General features: G+C 40.4%; 1 protein-coding gene across 5 annotated transcripts in view; it reads left to right on the top strand.

Annotated features, from left to right (window-relative positions):
* TGFBR3 (transforming growth factor beta receptor 3) overlaps nt 1–14,890 on the top strand; it is a 207,991-nt gene that overhangs the window by 182,087 nt on the left and 11,014 nt on the right. For 4 of the 5 annotated variants that reach the window (XM_006054474.4, XM_006054473.4, XM_025288286.3 and 1 more), the window contains 3 exons: nt 2,553–2,673; nt 11,531–11,572; nt 13,884–13,991. In XM_006054474.4, the coding sequence (XP_006054536.2) occupies nt 2,553–2,673; nt 11,531–11,572; nt 13,884–13,991 (271 nt within the window). The remainder of the gene's footprint in view (nt 1–2,552; nt 2,674–11,530; nt 11,573–13,883; nt 13,992–14,890) is intronic. The other variant, XM_025288287.3, reaches the window with a different exon arrangement.

Consider the following 14,890-nt stretch of genomic DNA (forward strand, 5'->3'; position numbering starts at 1 on the left):
GAGCCGAAGGACAAGTTCAACGTGAGGATTAATTTTTCCAGGTCCCGCTGAGATTTGTATTACAGTTGTTTTTTGACCTTCTCTGTGTGAGTTATAAGGTTGACTTGTCTCATGAGGATGTCTAAGGGAAACTAACAAATATTTTAATTTTTCTTGGTTTCATATTGTGGTTCGTCATGTTTGCCTCCTGTTGCTCCCCACACAGAACCAGTACATGCTGTTGCCACAACAGAAACCAGAACCCTTTGACCTTGTTGGTGTGGCTATGGTAGGGGGCATCCGCAAGGGTAATGACCTCATTGTTTTGGCTTTTTGCACGAAGGGTATCTTCTGTCTGGTTTTGTTTCTGTGATCTGCCGTAATTATGTATAACTTTGCATGTGTGTTTATTTTGGTTAGATATCTCACACAGTGTAAGCTGACTTCTCATCCTTTTACAGTTGCATATCAGTCAGCATCTAAAAGTCCAATAATTGAGCTGTGTCATTAACAATGTCTTATAGGGACAGAATTTTCTCACCTGGTACATAGGTTGTGAGAGATGGGCGTAAAAGGAGAAGGAAAAATTATTGTTATGAGACGGATTGTCATTTATCTGTATCCTTTGCACTATTATATTCTCCTGGGCATCAATTTCTCCATTAGACCACAGGAAATTTTATAATACATTTGAAAATATAGTGAATCTGATCTCTTAGTCCTCAGGGAGCGCATATGTGTGTGTGTGTATATATATATATATATATATATATAAGGTGATTTAGGCTGTGTTCTTTAGGTTGCCTTAGGGAACATTGGTGCCCTGGCCTTGTGGGCCTCCACCTTCCAGTGGCCATCAAGCTTGGGCCATAGTGGACAGTGGTCGAGAGCCATGCAGAACTTCTTGAGTGGCTGTGGGACCCAGAGAATAACTCTAGGAGTTGGGGATCTAGGAGGGGAGGCCTGGCAGTTACCCCCGTCTTTACTGATAGCTGTGGCTCTCACCTTTCAGTGAGCCTGGCCCGTAGCAACCCAGCTTCATAGTGTGTCAGTCTGTGAAAATTAGTCCTAATATTTCCTTCTATAACATTTAAAGGAAAGTTCTGAGTTCCTGGGGTTGACATGGGATGTGACCCTAAGCCTAAGGTTGTATCCAAGGCAAGGTAGAGTGGAAAGAGCATGGGGGCCGAGAATGCAGGCCTGATTCTTCCTGACAGGACATTAGCAAGTTCCTGACCTCTCAGAACCTCCGTGTCCTTGTCTGTACAGTTAGAGTAATAGCATAGCCTTCCTTCCTAGGTAGAACAGGTGAGACAGTGGAGGTGAGGACAGTGGACCATTTATAGAGCTGTTACCGCTGTTCCTCTGTTTACGGCCTATGGTTAATATTTTCACACTCCTATGACTGCTTTCTATGACAATAGACCGAGCCAAAGATTCTTCTAGGAAGAATTCTCAAAGACTGTTGAGTCCAGCCCTGCCTATTGTTGATGAAATTGAGAGCAGAGTGTTCAGTGACTTGCCCGGGATCTTGCAGTGAAATTTGTTGTAGACTTGCTTAACCAAGGAACTAGAAGGAAAGTAAGAAAGCTCTTCCTAAACTGCAAATCTTCTCAACGAGTTCTCTCCATGAAAAACCCATTGTTTCCCTTTACCGGAGGGCTTTGTAAAGACTTTTCTTGTTTGTTTGGGGCAGGAGTTAGAAGAGAGGGGAATTGTCATATAACATGTATCTGACTTTGATGTTGCTCAGAGCAGCAATGACAATAAAGCCACAAGTCTCTGCTCTTTTGTGACTGGAAGATCTGGAAGCTAGTTAACTTTTCTGGATGCCTTGCTATATATAGATTTTTAAAAAATAATTGATATGTTTCCCCTTCCAACAAAAGTGATTGGATGTCACTGACATTGGCATTTCACCTATTGATGGGCGTAGACAAGGAGCCAAAGTTATTTTAAAGGAAAAGGTAATGGAAACAGATACACCAGGCTTGGGCATGCTGGTTCTAAGTTTGGAGACTGAAAATAGCTGGAAACAGCTGATCTCATGGCCTCCACCCCTAGGCACAACTCCCTAGGACTTCATTTTGGAACATTAAAAGCAGATGACCCTGGAAAGCTTCATTTTGCATGAGCCTATACTGTAATTAAAAAAATCAAATGCACTCGACAACATGATTATCTTTTTGGACAACAGATGTAAAATTTGTCACCCTCATAATGCAATACATGAAGTTTCCTACCATCACAAATCACAAACATGAACCGTTTATGTGTAAGCCAGCTTGATGAAGGGCCAATGTTCGTCATATAGTTATTTTATTTTTCAGACTAAATAACACTAAAACCTCCAGTTGTTTTGTGGGAATCCATCCAGCAATGTTTGCGTCTTCAAGTGCAGCTGAGAATACACTGAGGCTGCTCTCATAACTCTCAGATTATTGGTGGTTCTTTGAAAACCATCCTGGTATCCTGTTTTTCTGGTGTAAATAGCTGTGAGCAGTCTGATAAGGGGCCACAGGACGACCATGCTGGCCCTTTTGAGTGACCCCCTGACTCTGTTCTCTCTGCAGTGTGTGCTTCCTGATGAAGCCTGCACCTCGCTGGATGCCTCAATGATCTGGGCCATGATGCAGAATAAGAAGACATTCACCAGGCCCCTCGCTGTTATCCACCACGAAGTACCATTTAAAGGTGCGTTCTGCGGAGGCTCGGTCAGAGAACAGCGGCCTGTGTGCTACTCATAAAGAAGCTGGAATACTGTAAATCAAAGCCCAGTTTTATTTGAAAGATAAATTAACGACCATTTAGTAGCTTTAGAAAAGAATTCTTTGCCCACGGAGTCTTTTGTTTAGTTGGTTCTCCTGCTGCTGTGCATTAATGATACCTTTGCCAGTGACTTCCTCTTTAAATATTAGAGCAAAGTCTCAGTTGTCTGTTATGATGCTGATGGTGGCGCTCGCCCTGCATGCAGATGTGCTTCCTCGAGCGTGTTGGAGAGGGTTAGAGTTCCTTCTGGAATTGCACGCAGTCCACAGCCCATCTTTCTTTGACCTACTGGTAAAGGCTGTGCTGGCTACAAGCTATTAGAGTGCTTTGTCAGGGATCACAGATGCCTTTGGGGAGGGTACCATGTACGTGAACACCATCTGTCTTAGGTGTCACAGCAGAAAGACATTGAAAACCACTGTTCAAATGTGTTTTTATCATTTCATTTTTAGAATTTTACGCACAGCTCTAGGCTTTCCCTGCTAGCTGGCTGTGGGACCCTGGAGCTCTCCTCTCAGGTCCTTGGGTTTCATTTTCTTTATCTGGAGAAAGAGGGGGTTGGACCACATGACTCCCAGAGGCCTTCTCAGCCATACCACTCAGCTGTACTGTTTGAAGAGGCAAAGCAATTTTTCATTCATTTCCCAGCCGTCCTCAAGTTGGTGGGAGATATATGTATTAGATGTTTATTGGTTCCTCATCAGTGTTTTTGTTGTTGTTTGTTTAACTTTATTCATTAATTTTTAGCCATTTGAAGCAGTTATAATAGCTGCAGTCTTTCTATAAATGGATTGCCCAAGGAGTTCCTTGTTTATTGGGTCCAAGGGAAAAGAAATAAGAATAAATTAATTGTGTTGCAAAGCGTATCATAATCGGGCAACAGCTGGCTCTGTTTTGTACTGTGAAGGTGGTGTAACAGCAGCAACAGCCATCCCATACTCCATCTGTTACTCTTACCTATTTTGAGAGAGGTAATCCTGCCCGTAATTGAAGGCAGCAGCTTGCTTTTTCTTGTGCCAGACAATAATTAGGCATTAATATTGCAGCAGTATAACTTCCAGTAATTCATTCATTCATTCTTTAAGTCTGGTGGTATTTTTTTAAGTAATTCCTCTTGTAAATTAGGTAATTACCTTTATTTAAACTTGGTGTATAATTATCCTGAAAGTTCAATGTTTTCTTTACATAAAAGTTCAAGAGGAAAGTTTTACCAAATATCAAAGCGATTTCATGAGATTTGCTAATTGAGACTAGGTTTTAGTGGAGAAGCATGCGGTGAAGAAAGTTCATTGCCTAGGTTTGTTAAACAAATTGAGAAGGTTAGGCGGTAGGCTGGCTTCCCAGGGGCTGTATGCAAATGCTCTTTCTAACTTTACACTGAATGGGGTAGGTTTCCTGGCAGTTTTTAGCCTTTTTGAGTGACTCCACTCATCTTTGATGTTTATTTCCCTTTGACTCGAGCAGCACTTATCCTCAGTGCAGGCCATTAGAATCTGTGCTCTCCTTCTACCTCTCAGGGGATTGGAATAATCATTTATAAGAGGAATGTGACTATTTGCCTGATAGTATTGGTTTCTTTGAAAAATAACAGGATCGTGAGTGTTCTTCCTGCCAGACAGCCTTATGTGTTACTGTATTAAGATAACAAATACCCCAGTATCCGTGGGCTTCCCATGTGGTGCTAGTGGTAAAGAACCTGCCTGCCAAGACAGGAGACATAGGTTTGATCCCTGGGTCAGGAAGATCCCCTGGATGAGGGCATGGCAAAACCACTCCAGTATTCTTGCCTGGAGAATCCAATGGACAGAGGAACCTGGTGGGCTACAGCCCATGGGGTTGCAGAGAGTTGGACACAACTAAAGCAACTTAGCACACACAGTATCTCTGGAAGTGGGCAGATCTCTTGTTGGGAGTAACTTTGGGGGTAAAAATTTCCCAATGGGACAGTTTACTGTCCTTTTACTACATGGATACTCTTTGGAGACCTGGCCGAAGTTCCAGCTCTCCCTGGGCATTTGGTCCATCTTATTTCTCAACACTTGGCTTTTCTGGGGCGGCAGATAGAGGTTGTCTACTTCACAGTCAGCCAGAGAGCTGCTTTGTGGCTACCACTTCCAGTAGCAAGGGCTCATTTCAGGTGATGTTTCTTTCTTCTCTGGGCAAGCAGAATAGGCCATCAAAACTAAGTAAGTAATTCTGAGTCCTTCCTCTGGGCCACTGTTGTGTTTTTTTGGTGGGGGGAGGCACTGTTATTAATGGAACTTTCCTGAGTTTCACAGCACATCTTTGCCACCTTTGATCTCTTAGTCCCTTGGGAACCAACTCTGGGACTAGGATTGTTTTGCATAAATTTTTAATAATGATGATGCTACTGGTAATGATGAAGATGGAGATGATGATAATGTTGATCTGACATTTATTGAGCATTTACTTAGTGCAAGGCTTTGTCCTAAATGTTTTTTGTGGGTAATAGTATTTAATCCACATGGCCCCTCTCTGAGGCAAGTCTATTATAGAGTAAGGGTAAGTAACTTGACCAAGGTCACATCACATAAATAAATGGTGGGTCTGGGATTCAAATCAAGGAACTTTGAGCCTGTGCTCTTAAATCTTTATGCCTTATCCTAGGTGGAGGTTGATTCTCAGTTCAGTTCAGTTCAGTCGCTCAGTCGTGTCCGACTCTTTGCGACCCCATGGACTGCAGCACACCAGGTCTCCCTGTCCATCACCAACTCCTGGAGCCTACTCAAACTCATGTCCATTGAGTTGGTGATACCATCCAACCATCTCATCCTCTGTCATCCCCTTCTCCTCCCGCCTTTAATCATTCCCAGCATTGGGGTCTTTTCCAATGAGTCTGTTGTTCTTCGCATCAGATGGCCCAATTGATTCACAAATATTGAAGTTTCAGCTTCAGCATCAGTCCTTCTAATGAATATTCAGGACTGATTTCCTTTATGTTGATTCTAGTTTTTAATAAAATCTGCAAGCAACACAGTCATCTGTCCTTTCATACGCCTCTTCCTGGCCTCTTCCCCAGTTCATGCCATATCACATTGGTATGCAGGTTAGTACCCAAATGCTCTAATAATTATGAAAAGAAGGTGAAGAGTTTAAGGGAAAAACATCTGTTCCACCAAAGGGTTAAGATATTAGGAAACACGTAAACTATTTAAGAGTCTTAAAGTTTAGGACAAGTTTTGTGACTTTGAATTGTAACTCAAAGAAAAGCCCAGGAAACGTGAATAGTTTATGCATATTATGGTTTATGGCAAAACAATTAAAATAGTTGAGGTGGTGCCATCCTACCATATTTTCTGAAGTATCTTGAAATATAGGCATGTTAGTGCTATTTTCTTTGGATGCTGTGACTGCTTTTTACAGCATTTGAGAACACTTGGGCTTACATAATAAAAATGATTACACCACGTCAGCAATGATTTTTTTTTTTAAATGGTGAAAGGGAAAAGTAATCATTTCTCTGAAGTTTAGGGCATATATATATATATATATGGGGAAAATGAGCACAAAAGGACATTCCCAAATTTGCCATGCTTTATGTACAATCTATAATTCTTAGCAAGTTAAGTGTTTAAAATACTGAATTTTCTCCATATTTCCACCACATAACTTTTTAAATATTAAACTATGCTCAGGACAGCACCTGGCATATCATGGGCACTCAGTAAATGTTAATTTCCTTTCCTTCCTCTTAACATCTCAGCTAAACTAGGCTTTCTGGGGGATTAGAGGGGAGTGAAAGGGCAAGTTGTGAATGTCAGTTGGAAATTAATCCAAGAGAGGCGTTGCTTTTTGGAACACATTTTATTTTTCCAGAACAAAAATACTTTAAAGCACCAGCCAGGTTTTGTCCTCAGGCAGAGGTAAAGATGAGGGGAAGCCGAGGAGAAAGATGGTAGAAATGCTTAGTTAGCAGATCAAGACATTCAGTCTATTCTGTAAGGGAGAGGTATCATAGGTTCTTTTTTTTTTTTTTTTTTTTTAATTTTATTCAGTGTGCTTCACATTTTGAAAACCTTATAGTTTCAAAAATTTCAAATCTAAACAAAAACAAGAAATAGTAGAATGAACTCCTACAAACCACTCATCTGGTTTCCACAATTACCAATTCATAGCCAATTTTGTTTTATTACTTCCTGTCTCTGGATTGTTTAGAAGGAAACCCAGACATTTCATTTGATTCACAAATATTCCAGTATGCATCTCTAAAGTCTGAGATCCATCAAAAGATCTTGAGTAGAGAACCGAGCATCAGATCATTTAGGAAGAGTACTCTGAAAGCTGCATGGAGGTTAAGTTGCTAGGGCTTGTATGCAATAATAAAAAATATATGATTTTTTTGTGAAGGTCGCTCAGTCATGTTTGACTCTTTGCAATCTCATGGGCTATACAGTCCATGGAATTCTCCAGGCCATAATACTGGAGTGTTATTAATAATAGCCTTTCCCTTCTCCAGGGGATCTTCCCAACCCAGGATCGAACCTAGGTCTCCTGCATTGCAGGTGGATTCTTTACCAGCTGAGCCACATATTTATGGTTATTTATTCCAAAAACGTTTATTGAGGATCTACTATATGCTTGGCATATAGTATACAAATTTTCCTATGTTTGATGCCTTTACAATCTAATGCATGGAGAAAGGAATGGCTACCCATTCCAGTATTCTTGCCTGGAGAATTTCATGGACAGAGAAGCCTGGCAGGTGAGGGGTCAAAAAGAGCCAGACCTGACTGAGCGACTAACACTTTCCCTACTTTCATTATAGCTTAAAATAAATATGAAGATATAATCTAATGCACTTCTGATGTTTTGGGCTGGACAACTATTTGCTGTGGGGTGTTGACCTGTGAATTGTGGGATGTTAAGCAGCACCCCTGGCCTCTGCCTACTGAATGTCCTTCGCAAACCCTTCCACCACCAGTTGTGACAACCCAAAATGTGTCTGAATGTTTCCACATGTCCCCTGGAGAGCCTAGTGGGCAAAAATCACTCCCGGGTGAGAACCACTGATCTAGTAGAAGGATACAGACAAATGAGAAGGCAATTACAGTGAATGCCATAAATATTGAAAGAAGCCAGAGAAGGGATTAATTTACAGTGTGGTTAAGTTAGTAAAAACTGTATCTTCGGTGGCCTGCACAAGCTTCTTTATCTGCCCTCTGTGCCAAATACTAATAGATGTGGGTACCAGTTAGACACCTCATTTCCCTATGGGCCTGCCCAGTCCTGCCATGTTTAGGAGAACTGAATTGAAAGTGGGAGGACAGAAGTTGTGGTCAGTTACTCATGCATAACCCGAGAAATATCTTTTTTATGAAAACCACGACTAAACAATCTGAGGAGGGAAGTTTTGGTTCTAGAGGCAGACCAAAGTTTGCTCAGAGTACATGAAAAGATTTAATTCAGAATGTTGATTATAGTTTGTTCTTTCTGTACAGAAATCTTTATTGTTAAAATTTCTCTTTACAGCAATGGCTAGGATTCCTTTCTTGCAATCGTACCCTTAAACCAAAAGTAAATATTGTTGGGTCCACTCTTTTCCTTTCAGCATGCCAACTCAATTATAGGGTTCCAGTAGAGATCAAACTATTTTAGTTATAGTCGGGGTTTATTGGGAATTTTGGAACACAAAAGTAAGAAGATAAAATCCTTGAACCTTGGTTCTGCAGCCTGTGCTTGTTATTGTTTATGCGCAGAAAGCGTGGAGGAACTTCACCTCTGGGGAAATGAGCAACAACTGTTTGTGCTTAGCTGTGTGAGAAGGCCCCTATTTGGGGTGGGGTAGGAGGATTAGATAATAATGTAAATCCATTAAGAATTTTCAAACAGTGTCATCTGTCACACAGGCTTCACTGTAAAACCTACATTCTCACATACAAGGTCTCCTTAAGGGAGAATCATTATTTGAAACCTTTTGGGGATTCTGAGTGACAAAGTTTAACCATGGGTGGTTGATTGGATGGAACTCTTCCCAGAAGTGTGTATATTTCTCACATGATGAACCCTATAGAGACCTTTAAATGCCTTTGGACTTAGTTCAGCATATCAAACCACTACTTTTTACAAATAGGAGAATTTTGTGGTTAGATGCCCCTACTTCATAGGACCCTTGGGAATTTAAAATGAGAAAATATAAGTGAAGGCTTTTTTGTCGACTGTAAAACACTATACAATGTACAGATGTTAAGGCATCCTTGTTGCTGCTTCATTGCTGCCAATAAGGCCGGTGGGTCCAACCTCCCAGGAGACAGTCTCTTATGTGCCTTGTGTAGTTGGTATGTGTTCTGCACACTGAAATACATTTTCTTAAAAACACACAATTATTTTAGTTTTCTTAGTAATTTTAAGTATAACTTCCTCATATATCCTAAGCCCAGGGGCACTATGCTGCACAACTCCAGGGGCTACCCTTCAATTGTAGTGGCTTTGTTTCATCCCATAGCATTCCTCCCCCTAGAGCTAGACTGTGATACCCCATGCTTCACGAATGTACTCAACCAGCTGAGATAGTTAATCCTGAGATTTAATAATCCTGTCTAGCTTCTCTTATTTTTATAAACATCAACTCAAATGCTGCTTGTTTTGGTCAATTTTTCACTTTTTTTTTTTTTTTTTGCTTTACTTTGGATTCCAGAACAAGGTGTGTGTTCCTTTTTTATTGAATAAAAGTAGAGATGAGGAGAGGCACTAAACATGTTACTTTTAAACTCTCGAGAACAGGGGTAGAGTCTGTGTGCCAGGACTTAACACACTTTTTCTATGAAGAGCCAGATGGTGAATATGTCCAGTTTGTGGCTTATGGAGTCCCTGCCTCACTACTTAACTGCTGTTGCAGCCTAAGAGTGACCGTGGACAGTATATAAATGAGTGAGCCTTGTTATCTTCAAATAAAACTTTACGAATAGATTTGTATTGTGTTTAATTTTCACATCATGAAATATTTTGATTTTTGTTCAATGATTTACAAATATAAAATTCATCTTTAGTTCACTTGTACAAAAATAAATGGTGGACTCTGATATGCTGCCCTGTGGCCAGTGATATTCTCACTGTTGAGAAGAGCACATAGCTGTGCACAAGCAGCTGCTTAATCAGTTCTTCTCTAGCTAAGGACAGAGCCACACTCACCAGTCATTTGGCCTGCTAGGCAGAATGTGGAATCCTGGGTCAGCCCCTACCCTGATGCTTTCCAGCTGTGACCTTGGGCTGGTCACATGATAAAGAATTTCAGGCTGCTTTTTTGTAAGATAGTGATAAAAATTCTGTTTCTGCCTCCCTTATGGGGCTGGTTGTAACCTCAAATGAGATCAGGCTCTATAGTACTCTCTGAACATGAAGGCATTATAGAAATGTCAAAGCGTATAAGCATTTTCAAACAGTCTTATTCCAAAATTCCGCTATTGCCTCCGTTTACAAAAAAGTGTGTACATGCTAAGTCGCTTCAGTCGTGTCCAACTCTTCGCGACTCCATGGACTGCAGCCCCCCAGGCTCATCTGTCCATGGAATTCTCCAGGCAAGAATACTGGAGTGGGTTGCCATTCCCTTCTCCAGAGGATCTTCCTGACCTAGGGATCAAAAACAAGTCTTCTGCATTTGCAGGCGGATTCTTGACCGTCTGAGCCATCAGGGAAACCTGATGAATCAAAAAGTACAGCAACATTCTAACTGTCCTTCACTAAGCTTTCTGGTAAAGGCTCTTCTATTCCCGGCCGAGCCCTGAGGGTCTGCAGATGAATAAGATCTAGGCTCTGCCCTGGAGGTGGAAAAAATTAAGAGAATTAGATGTGATGTGGCACCTTTATAACAAAAGAGGGAGAGGATGAGTAAAAGTGGGAGAGATTCACCCTGCTGGGGTAGGTATGGGGCTGTGAGAGAGTCAGAGAACGCCTCCCCTGAAAATGCCAGCAGAGCAGGTCGTGCAGGGAGGGTACTTGAGGGAATGGCTTGCAACTTGTGATGACATGGAACTGCCTGGAGAAGTGGGAGAACTTAACTTCGAGGAGCCCAGCATGGGTGAGGAACCATTAGGAAAGGAGGCTGGAGAGAGGTGGGGAGAGGAAGGCAGATCACTCCGTGCCATGCTCGAGAGTTTGGACTTTTTTCCCGTAAATGAAGGGAAACCATTGAATGGTTTAATCAGGGCAATAATATAATCAGCCCTGGACTCTGCAAAAGTCATTCTGGGGGCACATATCAGGGAGGAAACATTTGGGTTGGGTGCAGAAGTGGAGACCAGGAGACCAGTTAGAGCAGCTTTGTAATGATGCAGATGCATGAACAGGAGCTGAACTGTAGGACGGCAATGTTAGGAGGAGGAATAAAGACGCTTTTACAATCTGTGTGTATGTTAAAAGACTTTTTGAAAGTGGAATGATATTAAATACACTGGAGAAACATGATACTTAAAGATACTGCATTCTTTTGTAAATAAAGAGAAAGGTATATACACATGTGTGCGTGCGCACACGCATATACACATGCATGAATTATCAGACTCAAATTTCTTAAGTTTAGGTTTTTGCTTTCAGTTTTTGTTCAGGTTAGAGAAAGTATACAATTGATCATTAATGAAGTACAGTGCTTAAAATTTCTGAGTAATCCATGTTACAGTCTTGATATCTAAATAGAATAATTGACAGACTTTTCACAAAATAAGATTCACAAATAGAAGAATGTCAGCCTCTACTGAGATTTTGATAACCTCTTACTTAGAACTTGGTTTCTCTGTAGAATACATCGTGATTTATGTTTTTGTTTCAGAAACAGGTCCAAGTATTAAGGAACCGATTCCAGTTACTCCACGTAAGTCTTTATGCAACTGTTTTGAAATAAAGCCTCCTGGGCTTTTATAAGAATGAGTTGGTTATAGAACATTTGCCAGACCCTGCGTTTCGATAAGGAGACTTCTGCTCTCATTCTCCCTCACCCCTTTTTTTCTCATATTTTCTTTTCCCTCCCTGCATTCTCCCTTCTTTTTTCCTCTCTACTGTTGCCATTTTAAAATATGAATTTGTTGACCCATTGGTATGTATCACCTTAATGGAATGTAGTAGCTTCTTAATTTTGGAGAAGTTCATTATTTACCTACCTTTAGTGGTTGTGATCTGAAAGACTTAACATAGAGCTATGGGAGTGGTTTGCTTTTTGTATCATCAACGGTATCTTCCTGCTCAGAGAAGCAGTGCAGAAGCAACTAGTTGCTATACTAGGCAATTACTAGACAAGGGGTGTTGAGAACACTTGGAAGACAAAGAGAGACAGAGACCAACTGCTACAAAATGATACGTTGAAAATTATCTGGGGCGATTTCATTGCTTATACAGAAGAAAACTCTGACCCAGAAGTGTTTCAGTGACTTCCCCACGGTTATAATTGGCACTCAGGCAGAACTAGAGCCTGGGCTTTCTGGCTGTGCACCCAGAACTCATCTAGATAATGTTGCCTGTGGGGAGAAGCTTTACTTTTTTTCCTCCTTAAGACTTTCCAGATTTAGTCTCCATGGCTAATTCCATCACGTATACAGAAGAATCAGCCTGGAGAGTTTCTTTATGCTAAATACTTTATAAACCGTTCTATTAAGAGTATTTATTTTAACAGTATCATGGAACAGTATTATGAACCCAGAAAGAGATGCAGATGGACACATTCTCCTATACTCCCCTAGTCTGATTCTCTTAAATGACACCTCCGTCTTTAGCACTTTAGTGTATTTTCACTCAAAACTTTTAATCACACCCTACTTTTCACCTTAGGCATGAAAAGACATCTTTTAATATCTGTCCTACAGACTAAATTAAATTAGGTTGATGGCTAATTTAATTTTTCCCAGTTCTTACTCCTCCTAGGGGATCCTCAGCCCCTTTGCAAACTCTTTTTTTACCCCCTGCCTTCAGAAGATAAGCTAGTGCTGTCCCATTTTTTAGAAGTTAAATGAACACTAAGGGGCACATAGCTAGAGGAGTAGGAACCAGAACTTGGGAATTTGGATCTTTCAGAATCTTCTCCACAATGTCATACTTTTCCTGAGCCCTTTTGAGTGCTGGGGCTGCTCCAGGGTCACATTTATCTACACATGTATCTTACACTGAAGTGAGTTGAAAGGCAAAGTGATTGAATTTACATAGAGATCAGCTGGAGTCACTTCTGACTGGAGAGGAGCACAGAAACAGTATTGAAGTAACGGAGAGATCCTGTACTTTAATTTATTATTATTTTTTTTTTTTAAAGAGAAACTTTAGAAATTTTATTCCACTGAAAACCTCTCTCTCTTAGAAACTGATCTTTACTTTTTATAAGTGATTCAAAGAAAGTAATTCTCTTAAACAAAAGGAAATGTTCTGTATCTGTGGCCTGGAATTAATTTCAAATGTAAAAATCTTTGCCAAATTGATTCTATTTATATGTTTTGCTAACCATAAAATTGACACCACTCCCCGCTGAGGAGTATTTCTGTTCCCCTCATGGAAAGGTCATGGTTGGAAAAGTGTTAAAAAGTAGGTTGTGTTAAATGACACAATAGGTAATTATTGAGATGGAAGGTTTAAATGTGAGATCAGTGAAAGTTATGTTCTACTTTTTCTCCTTCTCACCACTTTCCTTCCTGTTATCTTTCATGTTTTAAATGTTCATGGAAGTATGTTTGTTAAGTATTTGGCTTGTGGTTTTTGTGTAGTGTCTCTTGGATTTTGTGTAGGGTCTCAATGTTCAATGAATAAGAAGCCAGATTTTGATAATGGAAGTTTATCTTATTTTCCCAAGCATCTTGAGCTTTGACTTTCAAGCCCCTTTACTGTTCAAATAGTATGTCCTCAGACTGAGGCAGTGAACCACAAGCCTAAGTTTTACAGAGTTGACAAATCTGACTTTTTAGTAAGTTTGATGTTCAAAGTAAATTGCAAACTGAAGGTATCTTGGAAATCTGAGAATTTCATTTTTCTTTTGAGAAAATATTTGCAAGTTACAAATATAGTGCATTTTGTTGGAATCCACTTTTTATCCTCAGAGTTTGTTAGTTGGTTCTCAGCCTTTCTGATGGTACTTGCGAAACAAATATAAAATTGTAGCATGTGATGCTGATTCACTCAAAGTCTGCATTGGTTTCTTATCATTATAGAGATTTTCCATGGTCTGGACACCCTAACCGTGATGGGCATTGCGTTCGCAGCCTTTGTGATTGGAGCGCTGCTGACGGGGGCCTTGTGGTACATCTATTCTCACACAGGTGAGTGCGGCTGCTGCCTGTGAGGTGGTGCGCATCCTGTGCGCCTGGCACACTGCAGACCTTTGGTGTTTCTCTGCATGGATGAGTGGATGAAATAATGAACGAAAGAGAGAGAGAGAGAGTTCATTCCCACCATTTTCACATGTACGTATTTGGCATGAACTGGGTTTTGTAAAACTATAATTTGTTTTAAGCAGTTGTGGAAAAGGAATGTTTAAATTACGTTAATTGTATTTGAGATGTTGCTGAAGTTTAGCTTCTAATAAAACTATTTTGTGGTTAGGACTTAATTAAAGAAAGTTAATGTAGACAAACCGGAAACATAAGCCATTCACCCAAAGCTGAGAACTTCAGAATAGACATATAAATGGACAGGAAGTAAGCGAGGAAGCCAAGATTTTATTACCACATCTGCTAAGATGCCGAGCACTGTCCACCAGAGGCCCTAATCAATGGCTTAAACCAGAATTTCTCAACCTTTTTTAAACCCATACCATCTCTTCTTTGATAAACACTGAATTCTCTTCTCTTCTCTTGAAAGTTATTTAAAAATTTAAAGTATTTTTTCATGAATTGTAAATGGAAATAGTAAAACAAAGCAGTTTGTTTTCAAGTTATGTTCTTCTACCCCTAAAAATTATCGTGTGCCTTTTTTCCTGACCTTTACCCCCGAGTCCCAAGGTAGAAACATTCTGGCCTGGACAGAAAGAAAACTTGTTCTGACCCCAAGACAGAATGCAAGCCAGGCTTGGGGTGTCTGTAGTGCAAGAGGAAGGAACAAATGGATTGCTGATTCATAACATTGTTCTTAGGTTCCTTGTAAATATGGGAAGGAAAGACATGCATTTTGAGACATGTCTAGCAACCTAGTTGGTATTGTCTGTTTTTGTATGCTTATT

This window comes from Bubalus bubalis, chromosome 6, assembly GCF_019923935.1.
Source record: "Bubalus bubalis isolate 160015118507 breed Murrah chromosome 6, NDDB_SH_1, whole genome shotgun sequence".
NCBI classification, from domain to species: Eukaryota; Metazoa; Chordata; class Mammalia; order Artiodactyla; family Bovidae; genus Bubalus; species Bubalus bubalis.